Here is a 22,112-nt window from a genome sequence, read left to right as displayed (position 1 = left end):
ACCTGCTGCAAGCAGAATCGCCTCCTCCAAAAAAAAAGCAACTTCATATATATACCAGTTCCTGATGCTGTGTCCCTCCCCAGCTTCCAGGCTGAGAGCACTGAGTCTGTTCTGCCTGGAAAAGAAGGCTGAGGGGAGATCGTATCAAAGCTTATAAATATCTGACAGGTGGGAGTCAAGTGGATGGGGCCAGGCTGTTTTTAGTGATGCTCCACAACGGGACAAGGGGCAGCTTGCACAAACTGAAGCATAGGAGGTTCTGTATGAACTTGAGAATGTATGTATTTATTTATTTATTTACTTTGTGGGTTGCAGAGCACTGGAACCTGCTGTTCAGCGAGGTTGTGGAGTCTCACAGAGTCACAGAATGGTTCGGGTTGGAAGGGACCTCAAGGATCATGAAGCTCCAACCCCACACCACATGCAGGGCCATCAACCTCCATATCTAATACTAGACCAGGCTGCCCAGGGCCCCATCCAATCTGCCTTGAACCCTCCAGTGACGGGGCATCCACAACCTCTCTGGGCAGCCTGTTCCAGCACCTCACCACTCTCTTGGTAAAGGACTTCCTCCTGATATCCAACCTAAATCTTCCCTCCTTCAGCTTAAAACCATCTCTGGAGGTATTAAAAACCTGCCTGGAAGCTTTCTTCTGCAATGTGCTCCAGAGAACCTGCTTTTAGCGGGTGTTTGGACTAGATGATCTCCAGAGTTCCCTTCCAACCCCTACAGTTCTGTGATTCTGTTCTATTTGTGCAACCTTTGCATTATCCTTGTCTATTTGTAATATTGTCCCAGTTTACTGACAGGTTTGTATGCGAAGGCTTTGAGACTTCATTATGATGTACTTGAGATTTATTGATCGTGTCTGTAATGTAAATGTAAAGTACTATCCATCAGCATTTACCAAGGTCTCCAACATCTCTACCATTTCACTCTGGGGATATTTAATAGAAGGCATAGATTATGCTAGAAGTGGAATTGTCATTGCTATTGAGAATTTCTGCTGGCTACATCCTTCATCACATTCTTTACTTCTAGCACCCTGGTCCGTTGTCTCATTTCCATGTTTCCTGCTTTCCTCTGCATGCACTTAGCATGCAGCAAGGACTTGTATCCTTGCTTTATTTCAGCTGTCCTTTTGCCCCACACATTATATATATTTTTTCCTCTGCCTGATTTCTCCTAGGTAAAAGTCCTTCCCTTGTCTGCACTGACAGTGATAGATTAAGGATGGAATTACTTATCTACACCTTATAATCCAAGCAGAATTGCATTCTGCTGTTAGCAGTCCACAGGGGTTGCTGCTGAATAAATTGGAGTACTGGTAGCTGTGCTCACTGAAGCTTCTCTCATCTTGAATACATGAAGAGGGAGGGAGAAAGAAACCCTGCAGGCTTGAAAAAAAAAACAACCAAGCCAAACATAACACAAAGCAAAACACCAAAAACCACAGCACAGGATGAGGTTCTTACCCCAGAGAAGTGTTGATTAAGTTAAATCCTGTACTTAGCAGCTAAAGAGAAATAGAGCACTCCTTTACTCACACATTTCATTTCTTTATCAAATATAGCAAGGTTCCTTACGTGTCAGAAGTGCCCCTTGTCTAATGTGAGCAGGATAAGTTGCCCTGGCAGCTGCAGGACCATGAAATTTGAAATCATGTTTTCTTTAGGCAGTGGTCACGAAACAGCAAATAAACAGCATGTGGGGCTCACAGTTCATCGGGTTCCAGACAGCACCGTGGCTCCAGCAGGAGCAGCAAAGAATGGCAACAGCAAAGTAAAGTAGGGCTTTGCAATAGGGATTAAACAAAGGTGATGTGATCTTTTAAACTGATAAATGGTTTGTGTATCTGTGGGATGCTTAACTATTCCCTTTTGTTATGTCCTTCACAACGTGTGCCTGTTCAAAAGTGATTCTGGTGTGGCAGAACTCAGTAATATTCCTAGGACTTGGTTTTGTATTTCAGATTCAAGGATTCGGGGTATGTTCTGGGTTGAGCAGGTTACAGCCTGTGTCTTGAATGGGCTGATGATTCTGAGGTACTTATGTAGCTCTCCTTGGAGTCAGCAGTGCTTCTCAGGAGGGCATTAATGCTGGTGAAAGGAATTAGTAGATCTTTAGGTAACAACTTGCTTAAATACAAACTGTAAACTATATCATCAGTTCCTTTTTAAATCTTATGTTACTAAAAAACAAACAATATGACAAAACAGAGTAAGAAAAACCTTGAAAATTGAAAATTGATGAATGTTCAGAGTTCACGTGGCTCTTAATCTGTATGCATCCTCAAACACTGACTTTGAATATTTAGTGATATGTCTGGAGAGCTCTGAAAACTGCAAAGAAGTGAGGGGGGATCCCTCAAAATTGCTTTTTGTTTCTTTTTTTCAAAGTGAGACTATTAGCACAGAAGTATGGATGTGGATGCTTTCTATATTGCTGTTGATAGCAGGTCTTCTGATCTTGCTCTTTTGTGGTAGGGACCGAGACATGAAGGCTTTTTGGATGAGACTCTGCACTGAAATTTAAGATGATTATGAAATGGTGGAATCAGCCAAAGAATTTTTTGGCAGCTACAGCAGCACTTCTGACCGATCTGGCAAATCTGCCATTTGTTTCTGATGTACTACACTGGGAAAGTGGAAGTTAGAAATGAATGGTGGTTGTAACATCAATAGAAAGTGGTAAATTATTATATGTAGAGTAGGTATCTCTGCAAGGTTAGAGACTTGGTTTGAGTATGCTAATTTTAACTGTTTTGTCCTCTATTCTGATGAATATGGAATGAGGGACAGATTTCTCAAGGATGTGTTCAAATCCACGAGGATAAAGATAAGGAGAGTTATTTGGAATAATTATTCTGAATATGCCTGGAAAAATTCCAGCTTGATTCTTTCTTATTTGTTTGCTCTTGCCTATAGTAAATAGGAAAATCAGAGTCACAGTTTAGTGTCAGATTGCACTGAAAAATAGTATGGCTAGGAAAAATACTGGGAAGAGAACCCTAATCTTTATGCAGTTTTTAGCAGTATAGCCCAAAGCATTAGACATGGATGGCTGATTTGGAAGCTGAAGTTTCATACAGAAGTCTTCATGTAATATAGATTTCTTAGCAGTGGTTTATATGTTGGGACTAAGGATTTAGTGTGTCCTTGCATGCAGTCTGCACCTTTCCCAGCTCTGAGTATGCTTTTACTGGAGCAGCCACTCTTGTGCTCATAAGCAAGCACTGAATGTGCTTCTGCATTGTGGGGAAGGGGCTGTAACATACAGAATATAAGAATGTGTGACGTCTTCAGTTGTACTACCCATAATTTCATGGTGCCATTTGTTATGTGGTGATGATGGTCATGGTATCAGCTGGAAATCTTTTTTTTTTTTTTTTTTAATCTCTGGCTGCTGTCAGTGCTTAAAAAGCAACTGCTAGGTTTACACTAGTACCACCTCTTATATTAAAACTATAAGACAAATTCCATCCAGATAATCAGTTTTATAAAAAGTAAGTGGTGATGTTTTGTTTTATATTGTTCCTAAGTTTTTAGGGTTTGAATTTTCAGGATTTTCTCTGCCACCATGACTGATAGAATTTTTTGCCCTTTCCTGATAGCTGAGTGTCAGCCATGTGACCACAGCTTTCATGGGAGACAGAAAAAAATAAATACTTGAGACTCCTGAAAGAAATCAGGAATCTGCATCTTGCTGCTTTCTACCATATCCTCTTGTCTAAAAGGTTGTTGTTTAGGCACAAACTTTTCCATACTATGCATGTCTTTTCTTTTCAAGGTCAATTTATGATAATGTGTTGATAATATAATAAAACCTCTCCTTCCCCAAGCTATTCAAATCATCACTCTAATCACCTGTTCTGGATTTTTATCTCCCCAAGTTCCAGACCCCAAATTTCTATGTTGTTCACCCTCTGGCCTCTATATTACAGCTTTCTCCATAAATTTCTAGCTCTCTAATACTAAAATCAAAATTCCCCCTCCTTAATTCCCTGTAGGTGTTCACACCAGCTACTTCCTTCCCATTTTCTGTCAAGCCTTGCTAGATGAACTCTTCATCACTTTTTTCCTACAGATGTGGATCCTTGGTTCCGGCTTCTGACGAAGTCTTAAACACAGAGTGAGCTAATAAAAATTCTGAATGAGTAGGATCTCGAGCTTGTAAAAATAGCATACATGCTGGGGAAAAAAAAATAATTACGTGGGGAGCCCTTCATTGTTAACCTGCTCTGTGGTTTGTACTCAGTAGACTAGGTGAAATTTTAGGCTAATTTTGACCTATTAGGCCTTCAGTAAGAAATAACTTACATTATACCGCTTACCTTCCTTTGGAGCATTCAAAATGAAGATACACTTGAATGCTAGGATCCTCAGCAGGCAAAGAAGAAGATGTAGGCTCATTAAATTTATGGGCAAATGTCTCTTAAGACTCCTCTGCTTTGCTAAGAAGACTATCACGTGTGAACAAGAGAGTTAATGCATGCAGGGAGGAACAGAAAAACACTGGCTCTAGTAATGGAGATTGTTACAGAACATAATTGAACACTGACTGCAGCAAAGCTGAAAGGAGACTTGCATTACAATTACATAAAATCTTTATTTTTTCCCCTAACCTCTGATTTGAGCTGTCTGACTAAGAGCAGGTGCTGGGCAATAGCTCAATTTCAACAACCCATTGCAGCTGAAAGAGTGGATGCAGTTGTGCTGTATCCAGCAAAATTGAAAATTACTTTAAGAATTGGGATGGAATGCAAATGTTTTAAGACAGAAAATCTTCATTCATTTACAGAAGGAAGCCTAAAATTAGCAAAGCCACATCATTCTAATTTGTCTCTATATTAGAGCAGTAATAAGTGCTTGATAATTTGCTCTTACCTTTCTATTTTCATATAGTGTTACATTTTTAAAACTGCGTTGCAGTATGGAGCTACAGGAAATGAAGTTTGTTAACCATTGAAATATACAAAGTACCCTTCCAGGCAACATTTCCAAAACAGAAAAATGGTTCTAAACCATTTGGCTTTTCAACAACCCATGGCCTGTCCATCCAGTAGTGCCTATTAGACATTTGACCTCACTTTCTCCAGCTCAAGCTCTAGACTGGCAAAGTTGGAATTAGCAGATAGTTACTGTATTCTTTCCACTTGGCAGCTTGAGTATCTGGTTGTTAATGCCAGCGTGGTACCACTTAGAATGAAACCATCTGCATTTTTGTACGTGAGCTGTTAACGGCTCAAGATGAGAATCCCCTAAATTAAAACCTGTAGTATTATGAGCTGGCCATTCTCATTCAGGCACTGACAAGATCCTTTCACTTAGATTTTCCTAGATGGAAGACCAGATAAGTTTATGAAAAAAAAATCTTTTCTAGCTATATGATACATTGCCTAATTAAGTACATTCCAGTGTTTTTATTTAGGTCTTTTTATGTTTGTATTACTATATTCTTGCAGCTACTGCAGTTCCTTCTATTTATTTGGCAGCTGGAGAAGTGACTCTAATATTTGCATTTATATTAATTTTTGTGTTTAGAAGTATATCAAGCTTTGTCAAGCTTTGTCACTTTATTAACTAGGAGAACACTAAGCAGAAATGTACCTCCTCCCATGTGAAATAATTGTCCCACAGTAGGAGATCCTGCAGTGTGGGAAGGTTTTGACAACTGATCGCTCATTATCACAGCTAATCTCCTTCAGAAACATTTTGCTTTGCTCTCACTTATTTAATTGAAAAGCTGTTTTAGGAGTGGGATTTCTAAAGAGTGTTTCTCTTTGGAAAAGAGAATCTGCCAAAATATCATTTGAGAATGAAAGCTGAGTTTGTGCAGCAGTTTTCATTCACACACACCTGAGCAACGAGAGAGGCCAGGACCTAGGGGAGGTGTTCCAATGACTTGCATGTACTGAAGACTGGGGGAAAGCGTCCTTACTCTTTGCTCGAAGATGCAAAGTCCGAGGAGGCAAAAGAAGCAAATGAGAAAGCTTTTCTTCAATGAAGTGAAGAGTGGAGGCATTCATGGGACGTTAGGCAGTGATACACTCGTGACCGGTAGATAGACTGTAAATATAAATTCTACCTCAGTTTTTGCAAAACGAACAGGTGTTATGGCCTCCAGTCCATTGGTTCCAAAAATAAGGCATGTGGGAAATTGCTGATCCATGAAACTCCATTAAAAGCTTGGCAGGAGACCTTGTAAAGCATAAACAGTTATGTGTTTGTTGGTTAAAGATTTGGTACTGGTAAACAGTGATCTTAGAAATGTTAAGAGTCGATGATGATCTGTTGGTGTAAATCTTCTTTGCTGAATATTTTGTCCTTTGTCAGGAAATCATATTTTGTCTCTGACTTGAGGATCTGCTTCTTCCTTTTGAGCTGCACCTGAGAGAGATCTCTGTTTCTTTTCTACCAATATGTAATATCAATATGAACAAGTAGTATCTTTTTCATATGGGTAAACGTAATTTACTTATCTTAAATCATCCAGTTGAGTCTTGTTTCAAGCCACTGGTTTTATACCTGATGAAGGGATGTGTGTTGGTTATTTAAGACTTTGTCATTGATGTGATGATGGAATTGTTGCTGTCTTTGTTTGTTTGTTTAATAACTTCTGCTGCATTACAACCAGGGAGTAAACTACAGAGGATTTACCATTCATGACAAAGATGATAAAGAAAATTAAAGGCAAGTAAAGGCAAAGAAAATTAAGGTAAATGTTTCTCAGAAAAGCTTAATTTCTGTGCAAATAAGCACATCTTTCTGAGTGAAATTGTACATCACAGGGCAATGTGGATTTTTTTACATACTATGAATCACACCTTGCTGGAAAGCCTGATTGAATTTTAAAGCAAATTCTGCTTTCTTCAGTCTTCACAGCAAACAGCTGTGACAGTCTTAATGATATTAAAATGAATCATTTAATACATTATATATGTTCTGTTTTCTTGTAAAATTATGCATTTAAGCTTGCTGTGTTTTGAGTCAACTGGGGAAATTCCACCTAACACAACGTGGTTCTGAGAGTTTTTCTTGGATGGAAATGGAACAATTCAAGATTTGAGAGTGGCCTGGAAGTAATCTGGGAGGGAGAAATAAGAACTGAAGACAAACACTGAGAAATCAGCAGTGAAGGAAGTGGTAGTTTAATAACTGATAAAACGGTCCTTTTGTGTTTGGGCAGAAATGTATTTTCATTAGACACCTGGTTTTTTTTTTGGTTTTTTTTTTTTTTTTTTTGTCTCTACTGCTAAAGGCATGAAATACTGAAATATGAATTTAAAATCCAGTTAAAAATAATGATTTAAAGCAGAGTTTGAGAGTTCTGATGCTGTGGGTAGATGACCCAGGTATGCTGGCTGCATATTTGCACAAACAAACCAAAGGGGCGGATAGTGAGGTGCTGATTCTTGTTTAGAATATCAAGTACTGCTACCATGAAAAGTGAAGGTGCTATGCTGGAGGTCTCTGAATGTATTGTAAGTGGTATTCTGATTGTAACTCTTTCTGTCTGAAGGTAAAAGGATACTTCTTTTAATCTTATCCAGTGGAAAAATAGAGGCCAATTAGACCCTAAGTGCTGCTTGTTCAGGGGTGATTGAGAGACAACTGTATAAACAGACTGATGGAATCACTGGAGTCTTCAGACTTTTATACCAGTAAAGTATCTCAATGAATGTTACTTTAATGTGCTTTATTTCCAATAGAGTTTTTTTGGTTTTTTTTTTTTTTGGTTTGTTTGTTTGTTTGTTTGTTTGTTTGTTTTTGGCAAAGCCCTGGATAAAATTACAGGCTTTTTTTTTTTTATCACGCACAAGAATGTATTAAAATGTAAGACAGACAGAGAACATAAAAGCCTTTGGCTGTATAACGATTTTTATGGTATTTCTTTGATTGAATGGATCTTTATTCGTGATGCTTCTGTGTTCGTGGGACTAACGTTTTGTTCTGTGGCCCTCTGTACTCTTGTAATTACGCCTCATTACCACTTGAGGTCAGCAGCTGCCGAGAAAGAAAATAAATAAACCATCTCTCTTCGTTGCAATCCATTTTCATTTGCTTTATTTGGATACTTAAAAATCAATACATTTTTCAGGTCCGTATATACATTGTGCAAAACTAGAGGATTTCTTTTGGATGAACAGCAGCTTCAGCAAAAAGTCTTCCTTGTAAGTGACTATAGAGGGAAAACCTAGGATGGCTTTAGGGAGTGTTTATTGGCTTTGCAAGTAGCATCAGCAATTGCTGTGGCAGAGAATGGAGTCTGTACAATGTGGTGGTGACAGAGTTTCAGTCTTAACCTTTTTTTTTTTTTTTTTTTTTTTTTTTTTTTAAATATGAGATTAATGATAATCAGAATGGATTAAGATATTGTTGCTGCAGGGAGTAGTTTGGAATCAAGAGATGGCAAATACCTTTCCTCTTAATTGAAGTATTAATCAATGTTCTGTCAAAATGTGGGGGAAATGTTGTCTAAAAGTGATTTATTTCCACTCTAAACGTTGATTAAAAAAAAAAAAATGGAGAAAAAGCAGTAGCTTGGTTTCAAAGTTACTGACAAAGATTTGGGAAAGAAGCATTTGCTTCTTTGCTCTGTCATAGCCTTACCATTGGCTACTTACTTCTATAGTCTGAGACTCAGTTTCCTATATGTAATTCTAAGAAAGATGTTCACTGTTTTTGATAGTTGTAAAAGATACATTTTTTTTTTTTTTTATAAAAATATTTTTGATACTCCATTTTAACAGTGGGAATGGCAGCATTAGCATCACAGCCAAATCTTGATGCTCCTTTCCTCACATTTGTAATGTTGTCTCTTTTGAGTAATATATCCTTTCTGTCCCAGGTACTTGCATAACACTGCTAATAAACATATCCTGTGTTTCAAAAGTGATTTTAATACTTTACAAAGTTATCCCTGTGCATGATGAGCAACTACTGATACTCTTGTCAAATCTTAAAATCCCCATGCACCAGGCAGATCTAGCAGACTACATACAAATAATTTACCGGTCACCCAAATGCATCAGAGAGAAGATGTAGGTTAACATATAGGAAATTCATTTTAGCTATAGCAACTGATTAAGTCAGAAGAACAAACTGCCAAATGAAGTTGGGTGATTGCCATCGCTAGTGATTTTCCAGGCTATGAGTATGCATCCATCTATGGCTTAAAAAGAATGCAGTCAGTTCTGCCACAATTCAGAGCTTGGACTGAATGACTCATTTTGTGCAAGTTTTATCCCAAATAATTACACTTTACCCTAACTAGGGATAAAGCAGCAGGGGTGTCAGCAATAAGTAAATAAAATAAATAAAATAAAATTTTCACTCAGTGTCTGCCAAGACTACGCGAAATAAGAAACAAGTGATAGCGAGAGAGAGTGAAGCCCAGATTGATGTGACCTTTATTATTTTAACAGTGTCTTTCAGCACAGTTACAGAGTTGCAGGATTGCAGAGAACAGAGCTGGAGTATAAAATAACATAAATAAATAGAACAGGAGCCAAAGCAGTCAGCGGGAAGTGGTTGGAATTGGGCAGTGAAGGATGGGTGAAGGGTTTGCATTGCTTAAAGCCTTTATGATTCAGCCACCATTGTTGCAAATTCTGGAGAGGGGAAAAAACAAAAAAAAAAAAATCAGATGTTAAAAAAAGGAAGATATAAAGAAAGAAGAATCAAATTACAATGATTACAGATTCACTGATGTAGCATAGACATCACAAGAACAGAAGAACAAAAGAAATCCAAGTTAATTAAAGTTAATTCCTAAGTCGCTGTTGACTTAGGAAATCTTGTAGTGAAGTGAAATAATTTTTTGAGGGCAAGGGAGAGAGAAGCTATGCATGCCAGACTGTCAGAACTGTCCGCTGCTATTCATGTGAAGAACTTGATTGGTTTCCTGTTTTTCTTTTGTAAATCTCAATGGGATGAAGGCAAGAGCTAGAAATTTAATTCTGCAGTCAGATAAATTTTCTTTCTATCAGATTTTGGCAAAGAGACTCATGAATGAGTCTTTCAGAGTATTTGTGCCCCTGTGTTATAAATATATATATATATCAATTTAAACTTGATTTTGGACTGGCAAATTGACTGAAAATGATAGATTACAAAACAGAAGGCTGACTCCGCTGTAAAAACCTACGTAGTAATGTTGACCAGATTGATGATGATGAGAAAAATTCCTGTGATTTCAGAGGGCTGGGATTTTATTCTGTGGCTTTTATTAGTTTTATACCCATAATGTTTACATAAAAGTATCTATCTGCAGCTTGGGATAATTTTATAGTGTAATATGTATAATGCCTTTCAGAGCTGTATTACCTATGGGGGTTAAACTTCATAACTCCATCTAAACTTGGATGAGTCACAGTTGTATGTACTGAAAAGTGTTAAAAATGACAGATTGAAAGGAATCCCAGCAAGGGAAACAAAGACGATGGAAAGATTAGAGGGTCTACAGAAAGAGAAGTTTATGGGTTTAACATAACGAGCTGAGAGGAAGGTAACAAATGGGAGGGAGACATCTGTAAAAGCTCAAAAGAAAATTATTGGAGTTTGACATAACAAAGAGCAATGTCTTTCAACTAAAAAAAGCAGGTGAAAATTAGGCATTTTACAGAACATTCTAACATTCAGCTGGAAAATGTAAATCTCTAACTCATTGATATCTCTACTGATTTGTATGTACAAACATTCAAATATATAATTCTTCTGATGACGTGTCCAAAAATATTTTGCCAAACACCCGCACGCCAGACTGAGAAATAAGTGTCAGAGGGTTTAAATTAAATTCACAATTGTCCATAATTTTGAAAGAAGTACATCCAAATTAGGATTAGTTATGCGGATTACCTAACATGAAACGTGTATAAATCCTGTACATGGTGAGGGTGCTTAGATCAAAAGTGTTGCAAACTGAATTTAAGAGATAACATAAACCACTTGTGATAGAAACCCAGGCTGTTCTGGGCAGAAAGGGAAAGTGGTTATTAAATCAGTGTGAGAATAGATCCTATAGAGAGAAACATGAACTCCCATAGATGAAACCTTTCTAAAAGGGAAAACTAACAATGCACATTCTATTAGAACAAGCTGTCATACTTGCTACTGCTAAATTAATTCATTTTTAAAACAAGCTGTATCTACAAAATGTATTTGGAAAAGGTTATTCAACCTGAAGCAAGAAAATTTCTATACAACCTTATGCTAGTGATTTTATCACTTGATGGCAATATATTTCAAGGGTACTTTCTGAAAGCCACCAAACCATAAAGCCATAAAACGTTCCTTCATGAATAATTGCTATACACTTCATACTTTATCCAGTATCTTCAGTATTATACTTTATAGTTATTTCAGAGATGCTCCAGCTGAATAATTTTGCAAACTACTTTGCCAACTATTTTCATGTGAAGGTTAGTTCAACTCTAGGTGGATTGTGGATGCATTGTCACAAAGCATATTCACATATGCAAAATTTATGAGATATGGCACTATTTACTAGACCTTGTATGTTGCTCACTTTGGTGATAGCTTATTGCTGTTGAATGGCCTGTTGGTGAGATAACCCTTCTGATTGACTGCATCCTCTCCTATAGCTGCAAGTCGCCTTCCAAACAAATATAAAAATGCACAAATGACAATAAAAGGATTTACAGTATTTTGCTTGCTGTCTTGCATTAAAGCTCTGATGTAAAAGGAAAGGATTGTCCCACTGTGTTTAGTACACCTTAATGGTATATACTCTAATGCATAGCTGGTAGTACTTTACCAAAACGACAGATTTAATTACAGAGAACAAGTTGTAGAATAATAGTTTCTCTCACTGGATTCAATTTCTACGTTATCAAATGTATTTATAATGACTTACACTAATTTATTTTTTAAAAAAGCAAAGAGAGAGATAAGAGAAGGACTTCCAAAAGATTTTTCTCTGCTGTAAATGACTTTTACTAGTGGCAAGGTTATGGCAAACCAGTTGCAATTTGGAATGCAGGATGCCTCACTTTTGCAACTTTTAAAGAAAGTAATAGGAATATTTGTAAAAGCTTTAGAAGTTGACCTGTGTTGAGTAAAAAACTTTGACTTAGGGTATTTTTTTCCTTTTGTTCCATCTACAGCATGCGAACATTGAAAATTTTCTACATATACTTTAATACTTACTTATACTCTACGTATACTCTATACATACATATACAAACTAGGAATCTGTTAGTTATAAGAAACTGAAAAGCACGATGTGTCTGTCCACTGCTAAAAACATGATAAAATTTCAATAAAGCACTGTGAACGAAAGTCTGCCTTTTTTTCCTGCCTCCTTCTTACAAGCATTCCCCTGAAGCTGATGGTGCTACTTCAGTATCGCTTCACATTTCAATCTGAAAGCTAATGCTTGTGCTTTTATTAGGTAACCAACCTGGCTTTGGCCTAGATTTTTTTTTTCAAATTCTTCATTTTCTGTTCACATCAATGAAACATAAAGAGGCTTGGCATCTCGGAGAAGATAATTTTGTCTTGCATGAACATGCTGCAGGTTTTTAGCTCCTTGAAATGGGCTGAGCAACCACAAATTACAAATCTCAATTCAGTAAGTTGATACAATAATTTCTGGGCTGGACAGTCTTGCAGAAATGAAAGAAAGCTTTAAATGAGAAACCTAAGAGAAGAATTTGTAATGTGAGACCTCATATGAAAGAAGGTTGATTAAGAGGTTGAGATTAATGTTTGTGGTGAAACAGCTGGGAGAAACAGCTTTGTGGTGGTAAAAGACAATCCATTAAACCTGACTGCTATATGATATGATGTACATTTATGACTGTGATTAATTTAGGTGGTTAGTTACGAGCACTTATAATCTGGAATTGGATTTATGAACCAAAGGAAAAGGTATGAAGTATTAGTCATCCTCGCCCTTTGGTCACAGTTCCAGCTGTTTTCTTTGCCTGTTCTTCCAGTCTTCATGGAAAACGAAAACTGTTTGTCAGAGTCAAATTTAAGAAAGGGAAAAGGAACAGATTTTATGCAGTAGTGATGTGGCCAGAAGAAAGAAAAGTAAAGAAGCTCTTCATTCTCATTATTTGATGTAAATTCAGAGTAATTCTATTTCAGAGTTAAGGAAGAGTGGTAATTGCAGAAGAAGGAGAAAAAGAAGTGTTTCATATTGTTTTGTTATAGTGTAATAACTTTCAGACATTGTGCCAACTTTAAAAAAAGTGCTACGGTCGATATTGCATGAAAGTGTTAATGTCATTCTTTCACATTAGCCAAAATGGCTCTGCAATATACTTATTTTATTCCAGTTGAGCAGATTTTTGCTCTGCAGCCTTCTGCATAACTGAGAATGTGTCTGAGGTGAGGTTGGCCAATCAGCTGCAAGCTTACTTACCTGAATCAAGTTTTCTTCTGAAAACTGTGCCCACTGATTTTAGTGTCAGTGCCACTCATTTTAATGGGAATAAGAAGGCCCCATGTAGTATATCAAATGTTAAATAATGGCATAGTCCTCAGCCTCGGTAACGCTGCTAAAGTCTAGCAAGAGCTTCCCCTGAGTGCTTCACAATTGCTCCTCTGCAACTGTAATATAATCAGCATCTAATAAATGAACAACTTCTAGATTAGAAACAGGATGATAGTCATGGATATGCCATTGTGCTACAAGCAGACGCTTCAGCAAATATGTCATCTGACTGTCCAAGGATAACTCTGTATGACACTGCTTCAGCTTCTAAATTAGGAGACTGTTAGATAACCTCATTTTGTCTTTTATTCCTTTTTATAATTGCTTTTTATTTGGAGACAACTTTTTTTTATTGATCTCAGAGTTCAGATAAGAGAGATGTGAGGTTATTATTATTTTTTTTTTTTAAAGATATGTTTACACTTCAACCTATCATGTAGTTTATCAGCATGGTGAAAACTTAGCAATTGCCTGCTGTCTGGGTGATTTAGTGCTCTGGCCACAATCCCCTGCTATCATCTCCTGCAGTGAGGAAGGATGCAATTCAGAAATGCCTCTTCCAGTTTGTCTCATGGATACAGAAGAAAAAGAGGGAAAAGGGAAAACATTTTCTTGTGGGCCAATTTGATTCATCCCAAGGGGAAACTGAAAACAGAAGTAATTTTTCTAAAGCATCACTGTGAGAGGGAATTTCAATCTCCTCATAGTTGTCATATTTAGAAAAAGAGAGTGATGAGGTCTTTAGGCATGAAGACCTACACAGGCACTAGCAGAGTGGATGGACTGTTATTGGATGACACTGTGGTGGCAGACTCGCTGTACTTTGAATTTTAAGGACATTGCAAGACTTGGAGTGATTTCAGAAAGCATTACTTTCTTCTTCATTAGTCACCAAGGCAGAATGCTGGTACTCAGCTATTTTCTTTTCTTAACTCTATATTCACACCTTTCTGTGAAGTCTCAGTGTCCTGACCCACCCTGCACTGAAAAGGAATAAAATGATTTTAAGAAGAAGTTGTGTTGGTATTTATTCCTACGTCCTTTAATTACAAACTGAACTCTAAACTCTTGCCCCCTCTAGTGTCGGAATTCGGCTCCTATTTCCCCCGAAGCCTGCGAGCAAGGTACGGGCAATGTAGCAAGGCTTGACATTTCATTAAACCCACATTGTGCCCTTCAGAAGGTCATAGCCCGCGGTGATTCCTACTTTTACTCCGTTCTTGTGTGTAAGAGTAATATTGGATTTTTCCTATGGAAGTCTATTCCTCTGGTTACATACCATCAGCGCCAATTTTACCATCACCGTCCTTATCTCCAGCAGCCAGAAGAGCCTTTGTCTCTTTGTCTGATAGGTCTCTGCCATCTGGGGTAAAGCCCTTCAGCACAAACCTAAAGAGCAGAATGGAACAAAAAAAAAAAAAAAAAAAAAAAGGAAAGGAAAATTGTTTGTTTGTTTGTTTGTTTGTTTCAGAACAGTTTAGCTTAGTATTTATTCGCATTGCTGTTTCCATATATGAGGTGGAATCCATGGTTGTGTCTTCAAGTAGAGGTCATAGAATCACAGAATCACTTTGGTTGGAGAAGACCTCTAAGATCACCTGGTCCAACCATCAGACCATCCCCACCATGCCCACTGCCCACGTCCCTCAGTGCCACATCCACACGGTTCTGGAACACCTCCAGGGACGGTGACTGCACCACCTCCCTGGGCAGCCTGTGCCACTTTATTATCCAGAAAGAGCACTGTACTCTGAATCTAAGTGAAGTACCATCCACGAGGTATTGATCACTCAAGAGTTTGAGGGATCCCGCAGCTAGCTAACTCCAACACACTATTTTTCTTACAACCAGCAAACAACCGATTATTGTACACGGATACCAGTTGGGAGGCTGAACCATAAGCTGTTGTCTAGAGTCCTGTGAAAAGGAACTCAGACTCTTAAGGTGAGGCTATTTGAGAAACACCATATCTTTACTTACTTTAACTCTTCCTCTTCAATGAAGCCACTCCGGTCTTTATCAAGGATATGGAAAACCTTCTTCACATCTTCCGGGCTCTTCTTTTTCAATCCCACCATCTCAAAAAACTTCTTGTAGTTAAAAGATTCGGCTGCTATAAGGGGGTGAAAAGCCATAGAATGATTTAGAAAAATCTTTAAAACTTATATACATACATAACTCTGTGCTTTTCTTCCTTCCTGCTTCATGTCCCATCCTGGGAGGCAAAAGTACATTCTAGCCTTGCTGTGGCAGGAGCTAGATACCTGCACTGCAATAGTCATGCTTCACAAACACTCGTTTAAATAAACAAATGGTAAGAAGGGCACTGTTTCCACTTTGCAGATGAAGAACTGAGCTACAGAGGGATGGAGACTTGCCCAAGGTCACACAGGAACTCTATGCAGAGTTGGAGGCTGAAGGCTAACTTGCCTACTCTCATTTCAGTGCCTTAAAATATGTCTTGCTGAGTTTTACACTAAAAAAAAGAGAAGTGTTCAGAGAGCAAACTCCGCCTATTAGACCACTGTCACTTTCTGATATTTCCACCCCCGTGGACAAGATCTATTTTAGTGCACATGGCTCGTACAGTTCTGGTCCATTTTTCCTGAAGGCTCGCCTGAAATTGGAATAGAGCATTCCTACCACTAAAGGCGTGTGCAATCACAGTCTTTAAGCTCAGGCTCTGCAAGGCAGCGCTGTGCTGTTCCTGCAGGACCCTCTGAGACAGAGTCGCTGGGGAAAAAGCAGAGCCCTGGAGATCGGAGAGGAGATAATACATGGGGTTTACCTGCTGCATCCTTTAACCAAACAACCTCTGTCCCACCCGTGCAGCCCCCTGCTAACGGCTATGGTTCAGCCTAGGAAGGTGCTGCTGAAATCCAATCCCATGACCTCCACAAGGTGCTGAAATATTGTTGTTGTTATTATTATTATTATTATTATTATGCATCTTTGTTCCCACCGCAGCTTTTCCTATTACATAAAGCAAAGAAAGATCAATCACTCGGGATCTGCTTGGTTGTGACCCGTCATTAGTAGCTCCTAATTACTTCTGCTCCGGGACTTGGAAACGGCCCTGGAACAATGGGAGTTAATGAGGAAAACAGCTGCCGGATCGAGCAGAGCAGTTCGTTGGTCCCCGCGACTTTGTGGCTGCTGAGTTTGTTGGGGCTCAGCGGGTTTTGCACTCCCTCTGTTCGGGAAGGTCACCGCACAGAGCAGGAGAGAAAGGCACTTCGGGTCAGGGGGGGCATAACGCCGCTGTTTCCTTAAGAGCAACCCTTAACAGTAGGAGCACAAAGCACGAAAAGGGTTTGCCGTCAGTTTTGAGAAGAGATGAGGAATATCTGAACACCGGAGGAGCCCGAGATATATGGGACGTAGGGACCGCTGCAGCCATTCGCCCTGCAGAAAGCTCCTGCAGTCGAGCAGCGCACTCGCTTGTTCTGCTGCCGTCCCTTCTGCTCCATCCCGAAAAGCAAAAGGGATTCCGCAAAGGGAGTAAGGAAAGAGCGGGTTTCATCTCCTTGAAATGCAAAAGAGCAGTTCTGCAGTACTTGAAACTGAATGTTGGATGGCTGGAAAGCTGCCGCCGTCCCTATCCTGCATCAGGACATAATCCCCCTCCGTTCCCTTAGAAGTCTCCTCTCACGAACAAAGCACAGCCTGCAGCTGCTGCTCACCTTCCTTTAAAAAGGAACGAGCATTTCACCTCCTTCATGTGCAGAGCAACTTTGCTGAGGATGCAGTCCTGCTACCTGATAAACCTGTCACGCCTTCGCCGCACTTCTGAAAACGCGTCCTCTTTGCTATCTAATCTAGCTGTAATTTTCCCCTAGCTTAGATAAATGCACTGCCATCCTTGGCTGGAGAGACGAAAGGGAGAAGAAAAAAAATAAAAAAGAAAGAAAATTAAGCACTCACCTGAAAAGGCTCCCACAGCCTTCTTGATATCCTCAGCGCTGAGCACGTCAGTCATCGCCATCCTGCAACTGTTTGAACAGGGAAGCAAGTGCGAAAAGATTAAAAAAGTGCTTTTCTCATCATTTCTGCTCATATGACCAAAGCTGCAGTGCCGTGTGGGGATGATGGCACGTCGGGAGCGGCTGGCCCGGCGCCAGCTACGGATAAAGCTGCTTGTGGCGGAATGCCACGGGCTGCCGCTCCCCCGGTGCGTACGGAGCGGTCCCCTGAAGGACGGGGTACGGGGATGCCTTCGTGGGGACCCGGCCGGGAGCGCTCCCTGCGGGGCGGTGCCTTACGGGAGCGCTGCGGGGGCTGCGTCGGAGCGGCCGTGCCAAGGTCAAGTCCTCGGGTGCGGTGGAACTGCAGAGCGGATCCCTTCCGTTGGGGAAGTCGGGATGAGCTTTAGCAGTTGTAGTCGGAACTGCAGCATATGCCAAGCTTCAAGCGGCTCTTGGGGTCGGGGAGCAAATGGAACGGAGCTCGTGAACGTTTGCTTTCTCGTTCAAACACTTGAAACGTCCCCCTCCCATCCCGCCTCCCCCGCCACCCCCCCTCCCCTTAGACCTCGTTTCTTTCGGGCCACTCCATATTAAGCATCATCCGCGCTGAATTCATTATCACATCCCCGCGAATCCCACGGCTGCCTCTCGCACTGTGCTGCAGAGCCCTCCGCGATGGGATCTGCCGAAGGGGAAGCGGGAGGTGACCCCGCACTCGTGCCGAGCTCCTGCAGGGCGCCGGGATCCTCAGGCAGGACCCACAGCCTCAAAGAAGCAGCTAAAAGGACTAAGGGATTCTGTGTTTTCTAGGTTTGTTTGCTTCAAGAGACAGTGCCCGTTTCTCACCTCGGGTCCAACCCGCTCGCAGAGTTTGGGCGGGAGCCATCGGGTTGAGGTAGCCAAGGTTAGGGCCCAGGAGTAGGGCAGATCTCGGTAGGAACACTGGCATCTCTGCCTGAGGACAGGCGGGGAGGGAGGCGGTGTGGCAGCAGCATCCCCACCCGCTGTCAGCAGCTCCTGCCCGACCCCGCTGACGCAATGGCACCCATGGCCCGAACGCCAGAGCGGCCTCAAAAAGGAGGGGGCTGCTTTGCAGGAGCGCCTGGCTGTCGGTAATCCCTTGGTAAAAGCACGAGCCCCCACCCTCACCTCGGCGGCCCGAGTTCAGCTCCAGCGGGTGAGTCATTAGCGTGTCACCGAGCGCAGAAGGACGGAGGAGGAGGTGACGTTGGGGTCCCTTCTTTTTCTCTTTTCTTTTTTAAACAGCGAAGTCTTCCCTGTGGGAGGGACTGTCGTTTGGAACCTTTTTTTTTTTTTTTTTTTTTTTCCTCCCTAATTTCTATGTATTTCCTAGGATACAAGAGAGGCTTTGTTGTCTTCAAGGACAAACATTGGTGACGGATGGGGGAGCAGCATCCATCTCTTTTACCCACAGGACGGGATGCACACTCAACCCGGAGGGCTCTGCTCTCCTCAGCTGCCCTCAGATTTCCTGAAGTGGTTTCAGGGCCGGGAGGTGGAAGTGGTGGAGTTCGGCTCAGAGGATGGAGCTGAAGAAGCTCCGTGTAGTGCAGTCAGTCGTCGCCCTGTTTTACACAGGTTAATTGTAGTCCCGCCAATATACAACCATTAACAAGAGAAATCACCGTGCTGGTTTCACGATCTTCTGTAATCGGCATCTCTTTACTTGTTCGTATTGATGAAAGAGAAAAAAAAAAAAATCCTTTTTTTTTTCTCTCTCTTCTTCTTCTTTTTTTTTTTTTTTTTTCCAATGGAGACGCCTCCATCCTGCTAGGACATCCTCGTCCCCTTTGCCAAGTTCAGCATCGGTGCCAACCGCTCAGGAGCTGGGCTTCACCTTCCACCACTTCTTTGCTTTCTTTTGTGACCCCGTCCCCGAGGTTACTTCTTCCTTGGAGCCCCAGAGCCTCCCTTAGGGTCCCCACGAGCGGGGCTGGCTGCTGCCCATCGGCCTCCGAAGATGCTCTCGTTGCTGGTGAATCGGGTTTCGGTGTCGGCCCCGCTCTGCTGACACGGCAGCGCTGATAGAGGGCTGCCCTCCCCCACACGTAACCCAAGCCGGGGGCTGACAGAGCTGCAGTGCTCGGAGCCTCCTGCCCGAAGCCTCGCTCCGCACCCTGGACTGGGAACCCGCATCTCTAACGATGCGGGAATCCCTCAGGCCTCAGCCTTTTTGTGGAAGGGAAGAAGTGAGAAACACCAGCAGAGCTGCCAACGCATCAGTTGGAGCCCTTTGTGTAGCACGAAGCTCACTGTCTCCAGACTTCCCGTAGAAAGTCAAAGCAGCCGCACGTGGATTTACAAAGCGGCACAAAGGGGATCTAAAATGCAGCAGTGGCCGAGGCCCGTCTCTAATCTCGGCACAGCATCCGCCAGCAAATTTCTAGAAGCTTTCAACCGCCCAGCTTTAGTCACAACTGTGATGCTATCCTAATATATGTTATCCTAATGTATGCTGTCCTAATATATGCTATCCTAACATATAGAAGGCGTTTCACGAATTGGCAGTTTCACACTCGACCCCTCACCTTTTCCACATCATCCCTCCGAGATGAATGACACGTTTTGCTTTATTGCTGAATTTTTGCCAATTTCTTTCCCTTTTTTCTTTTTTTTTCTTTTTTTTTTCTTTTTTTCTTTTTTTCTTTTTTTTTTTTTCTTCCTGCCCGAACTCTTTGCAAAATCTACACCGTGCATTCCCAAGCTGACTGCAGGGTTTTGCAGAGATAACTCCCCCTTCTTGTAGCACCAACGCGGTGATGTCCTCACCGGCATCGAGGAAATCAAGTCGAAATCGAGCCGCCCTTGCCAAAGCAAGCGACTCTAGAGAACGGGAGGAAGCAGCAGAAGCCCCACGCCAGCAGCTCGAGCTGCAGGCAGGCGAAAAGGGTGACACATCCATCTTCCTAATGACCGCAATCAAGGGGAGCGCATTCATTCCATCGTTGCGCATAACGAGACATTCCCTTTCTGCCACGTGTTTTGGAGTTGTTTTCTTTTCTTTTTCACCTACTGTGTGTGACTGAGCACTTCAGCAAATTCTGCTTGAGGAATCCTCGCGTTCTCCTGCTCTTTCCACTCTCCCTTCCCTCTTCTGTTGTTTCCACTTTCTCACTTTTTCCCCGTTTTTTCCTCCTCATCCCCCCTCAATGTGTTCCATTTCCTCTTCCTTATGGCCCGGAATCTTCTCTGCGGGAATCCACTCCTCTGTGCGGGGGAGATTTGCACCTCTTTAACCTTCGGTTTTTGTCTGTGGGAAGGGCCATAGGATCAGAGTGATGGAGGCTTTTCCCCGTTTACTGTCCGGTCGGGCGAAGGTCCGGGATTCTGCCCGGACCGGGCGAATCCACGTTCTCTGTGGAAGTTTCAACATTTTCTCGCTACTTACCTTTTGGATCTCTCCTAAGCACTCCTGATAAGGTTCTTAGATACGGACGTGGTCATAAAGAAGTGGAACTCGGGTTAGGGACCCCACTTATATAATCTCTCCTGCTCTTTCTATTTTTAGCAAGTGATACCCACTCCTCACTGGTATCTGATATTCAGGGATTTTGGTGACGGTGTCACATTTATCTTTTCCTTAACTAAGGAACACTATTAATAATCCTTGGCACTCACCTTCGCCTGGCTGTGAAAACCTATTACCTCGGCAAGCTGATGGTCTGCTTGAGACTTTATTGTTAAGGGGAGAGGCGGGCTGCGGGGATCAGCTGTGCAGAGCAAATGGGCCTTCAGATTCCATCAGATGGAGGCAGCTCGGAGAGCTCCATCAGGGAGTCCAACCTGGAGACAGGGCCCTGCTCAAAAAGAAGATCTCACTCTCTACAACGATCAGAAAGGAGGCCGTAGCGAGGTGGGATTCGGGCTCTTTTCCCAGCTTAGGGGATAGGATGAGAGGTGATATCCTCAAACTGCACCAGGGGAAGTTCAGGTTGGATATTAGGAACAATTTCTGGATGATAAAGAGCAGTGCTGCAGTGGCACAGGCACAGGTGGTGCAGTCACCGTCCCTGGAGGTGTTTCAGAACCGTGTGGATGTGGCACTAAGGGACGTGGTCAGTGGGCATGGTGGGAAATGGGCTGATGGTTGGACAAGGTGACCCTGGTGGTCTTTCCAACCTTTGTGATTCTGTAATTCTATGATTTTATGAAGATACAACCACTTCATCCATTAGTGGAGGAAAATAGAGGCAATTTGAAAATTTGTCCTCATCTCTCCTTAGTCTTAGCACAAACCACTTGAAACCAGCCCTAAGCTGCAACCCCCACCTAAAGCTGCACCGACCAGCTTTAGAATCATGGAATCATGAAGGTTGGAAAAGACCTGTAAGATCATCTAGTCCTGACCTTGACAGGTGGCAGAAATAATTTTTTTCAGTGCAGGCCACAATCAAAATGTAGGAGGTGCTTCCCACAGGCAACTGCAAACTCTGTGCAGCATTGGTTGTTCCTACAAAATCTCCAGTCTGGACCCCGTTGGGCAAGGTGCTGTGGAAGCCTAAACAATTTACAACCTGAGCTCACTTAGGAGAAGTGGAGGACTGTAAATGAAGAGATACGGTATATATGGGCATAATAAATGGACTCTAACATTCTCAGTGTATGAATTCTCTTTATGTGCAGTTGCTTCTTCAGGGGAAACAAACCTTTGAAGATGCCTC

At 41.6% G+C, this 22,112-nt stretch overlaps 1 protein-coding gene across 4 annotated transcripts; it reads right to left on the bottom strand.

The window, feature by feature from the left end:
* Positions 1-8,730: 8,730 nt before the first annotated feature.
* PVALB (parvalbumin) lies at positions 8,731-18,684 on the bottom strand. Of its 4 annotated transcripts, XM_090142830.1 has the most exons (6): positions 18,580-18,684; positions 17,996-18,385; positions 17,390-17,457; positions 15,446-15,578; positions 14,745-14,854; positions 8,732-9,614 (listed from the first exon to the last, which is right to left on the bottom strand). In XM_090142830.1, the coding sequence occupies exons 3-6, from the start codon at positions 17,448-17,450 to the stop codon at positions 9,586-9,588; spliced, it is 333 nt and encodes a 110-aa protein (XP_089998956.1). In that variant the 5' UTR covers positions 17,451-17,457; positions 17,996-18,385; positions 18,580-18,684; the 3' UTR covers positions 8,732-9,585. The 4 variants fall into 4 exon arrangements, with proteins under 4 accessions (XP_031455963.1, XP_089998956.1, XP_089998950.1 ...); XM_090142824.1 differs by having other exon boundaries at positions 17,996-18,635; XM_090142819.1 differs by lacking the exons at positions 17,996-18,385; positions 18,580-18,684 and adding an exon at positions 17,728-17,952 and having other exon boundaries at positions 8,734-9,614.
* Between the last annotated feature and the right edge of the window lie 3,428 nt (positions 18,685-22,112).

The sequence above is a fragment of the Phasianus colchicus genome, chromosome 1 (assembly GCF_987193195.1).
Source record: "Phasianus colchicus chromosome 1, bPhaCol1.hap1.1, whole genome shotgun sequence".
Classification (NCBI taxonomy): Eukaryota; Metazoa; Chordata; class Aves; order Galliformes; family Phasianidae; genus Phasianus; species Phasianus colchicus.
This window is presented reverse-complemented; position numbering and strand designations above follow the sequence as displayed.

Excerpts from the sequence above, each read along its gene's own strand:
- PVALB (XM_031600103.2), bottom strand. The coding sequence starts at position 17,522 with ATGAGCAGAAATGATGAGAAAAGCACTTTTTTAATCTTTTCGCACTTG. Across the intron at positions 15,579-17,389 it reads GGCTGTGGGAGCCTTTTCAG|CAGCCGAATCTTTTAACTAC; the intron begins GTGAGTGCTTAA and ends ACCCCCTTATAG. Across the intron at positions 14,855-15,445 it reads ATTGAAGAGGAAGAGTTAAA|GTTTGTGCTGAAGGGCTTTA; the intron begins GTAAGTAAAGAT and ends TCTGCTCTTTAG.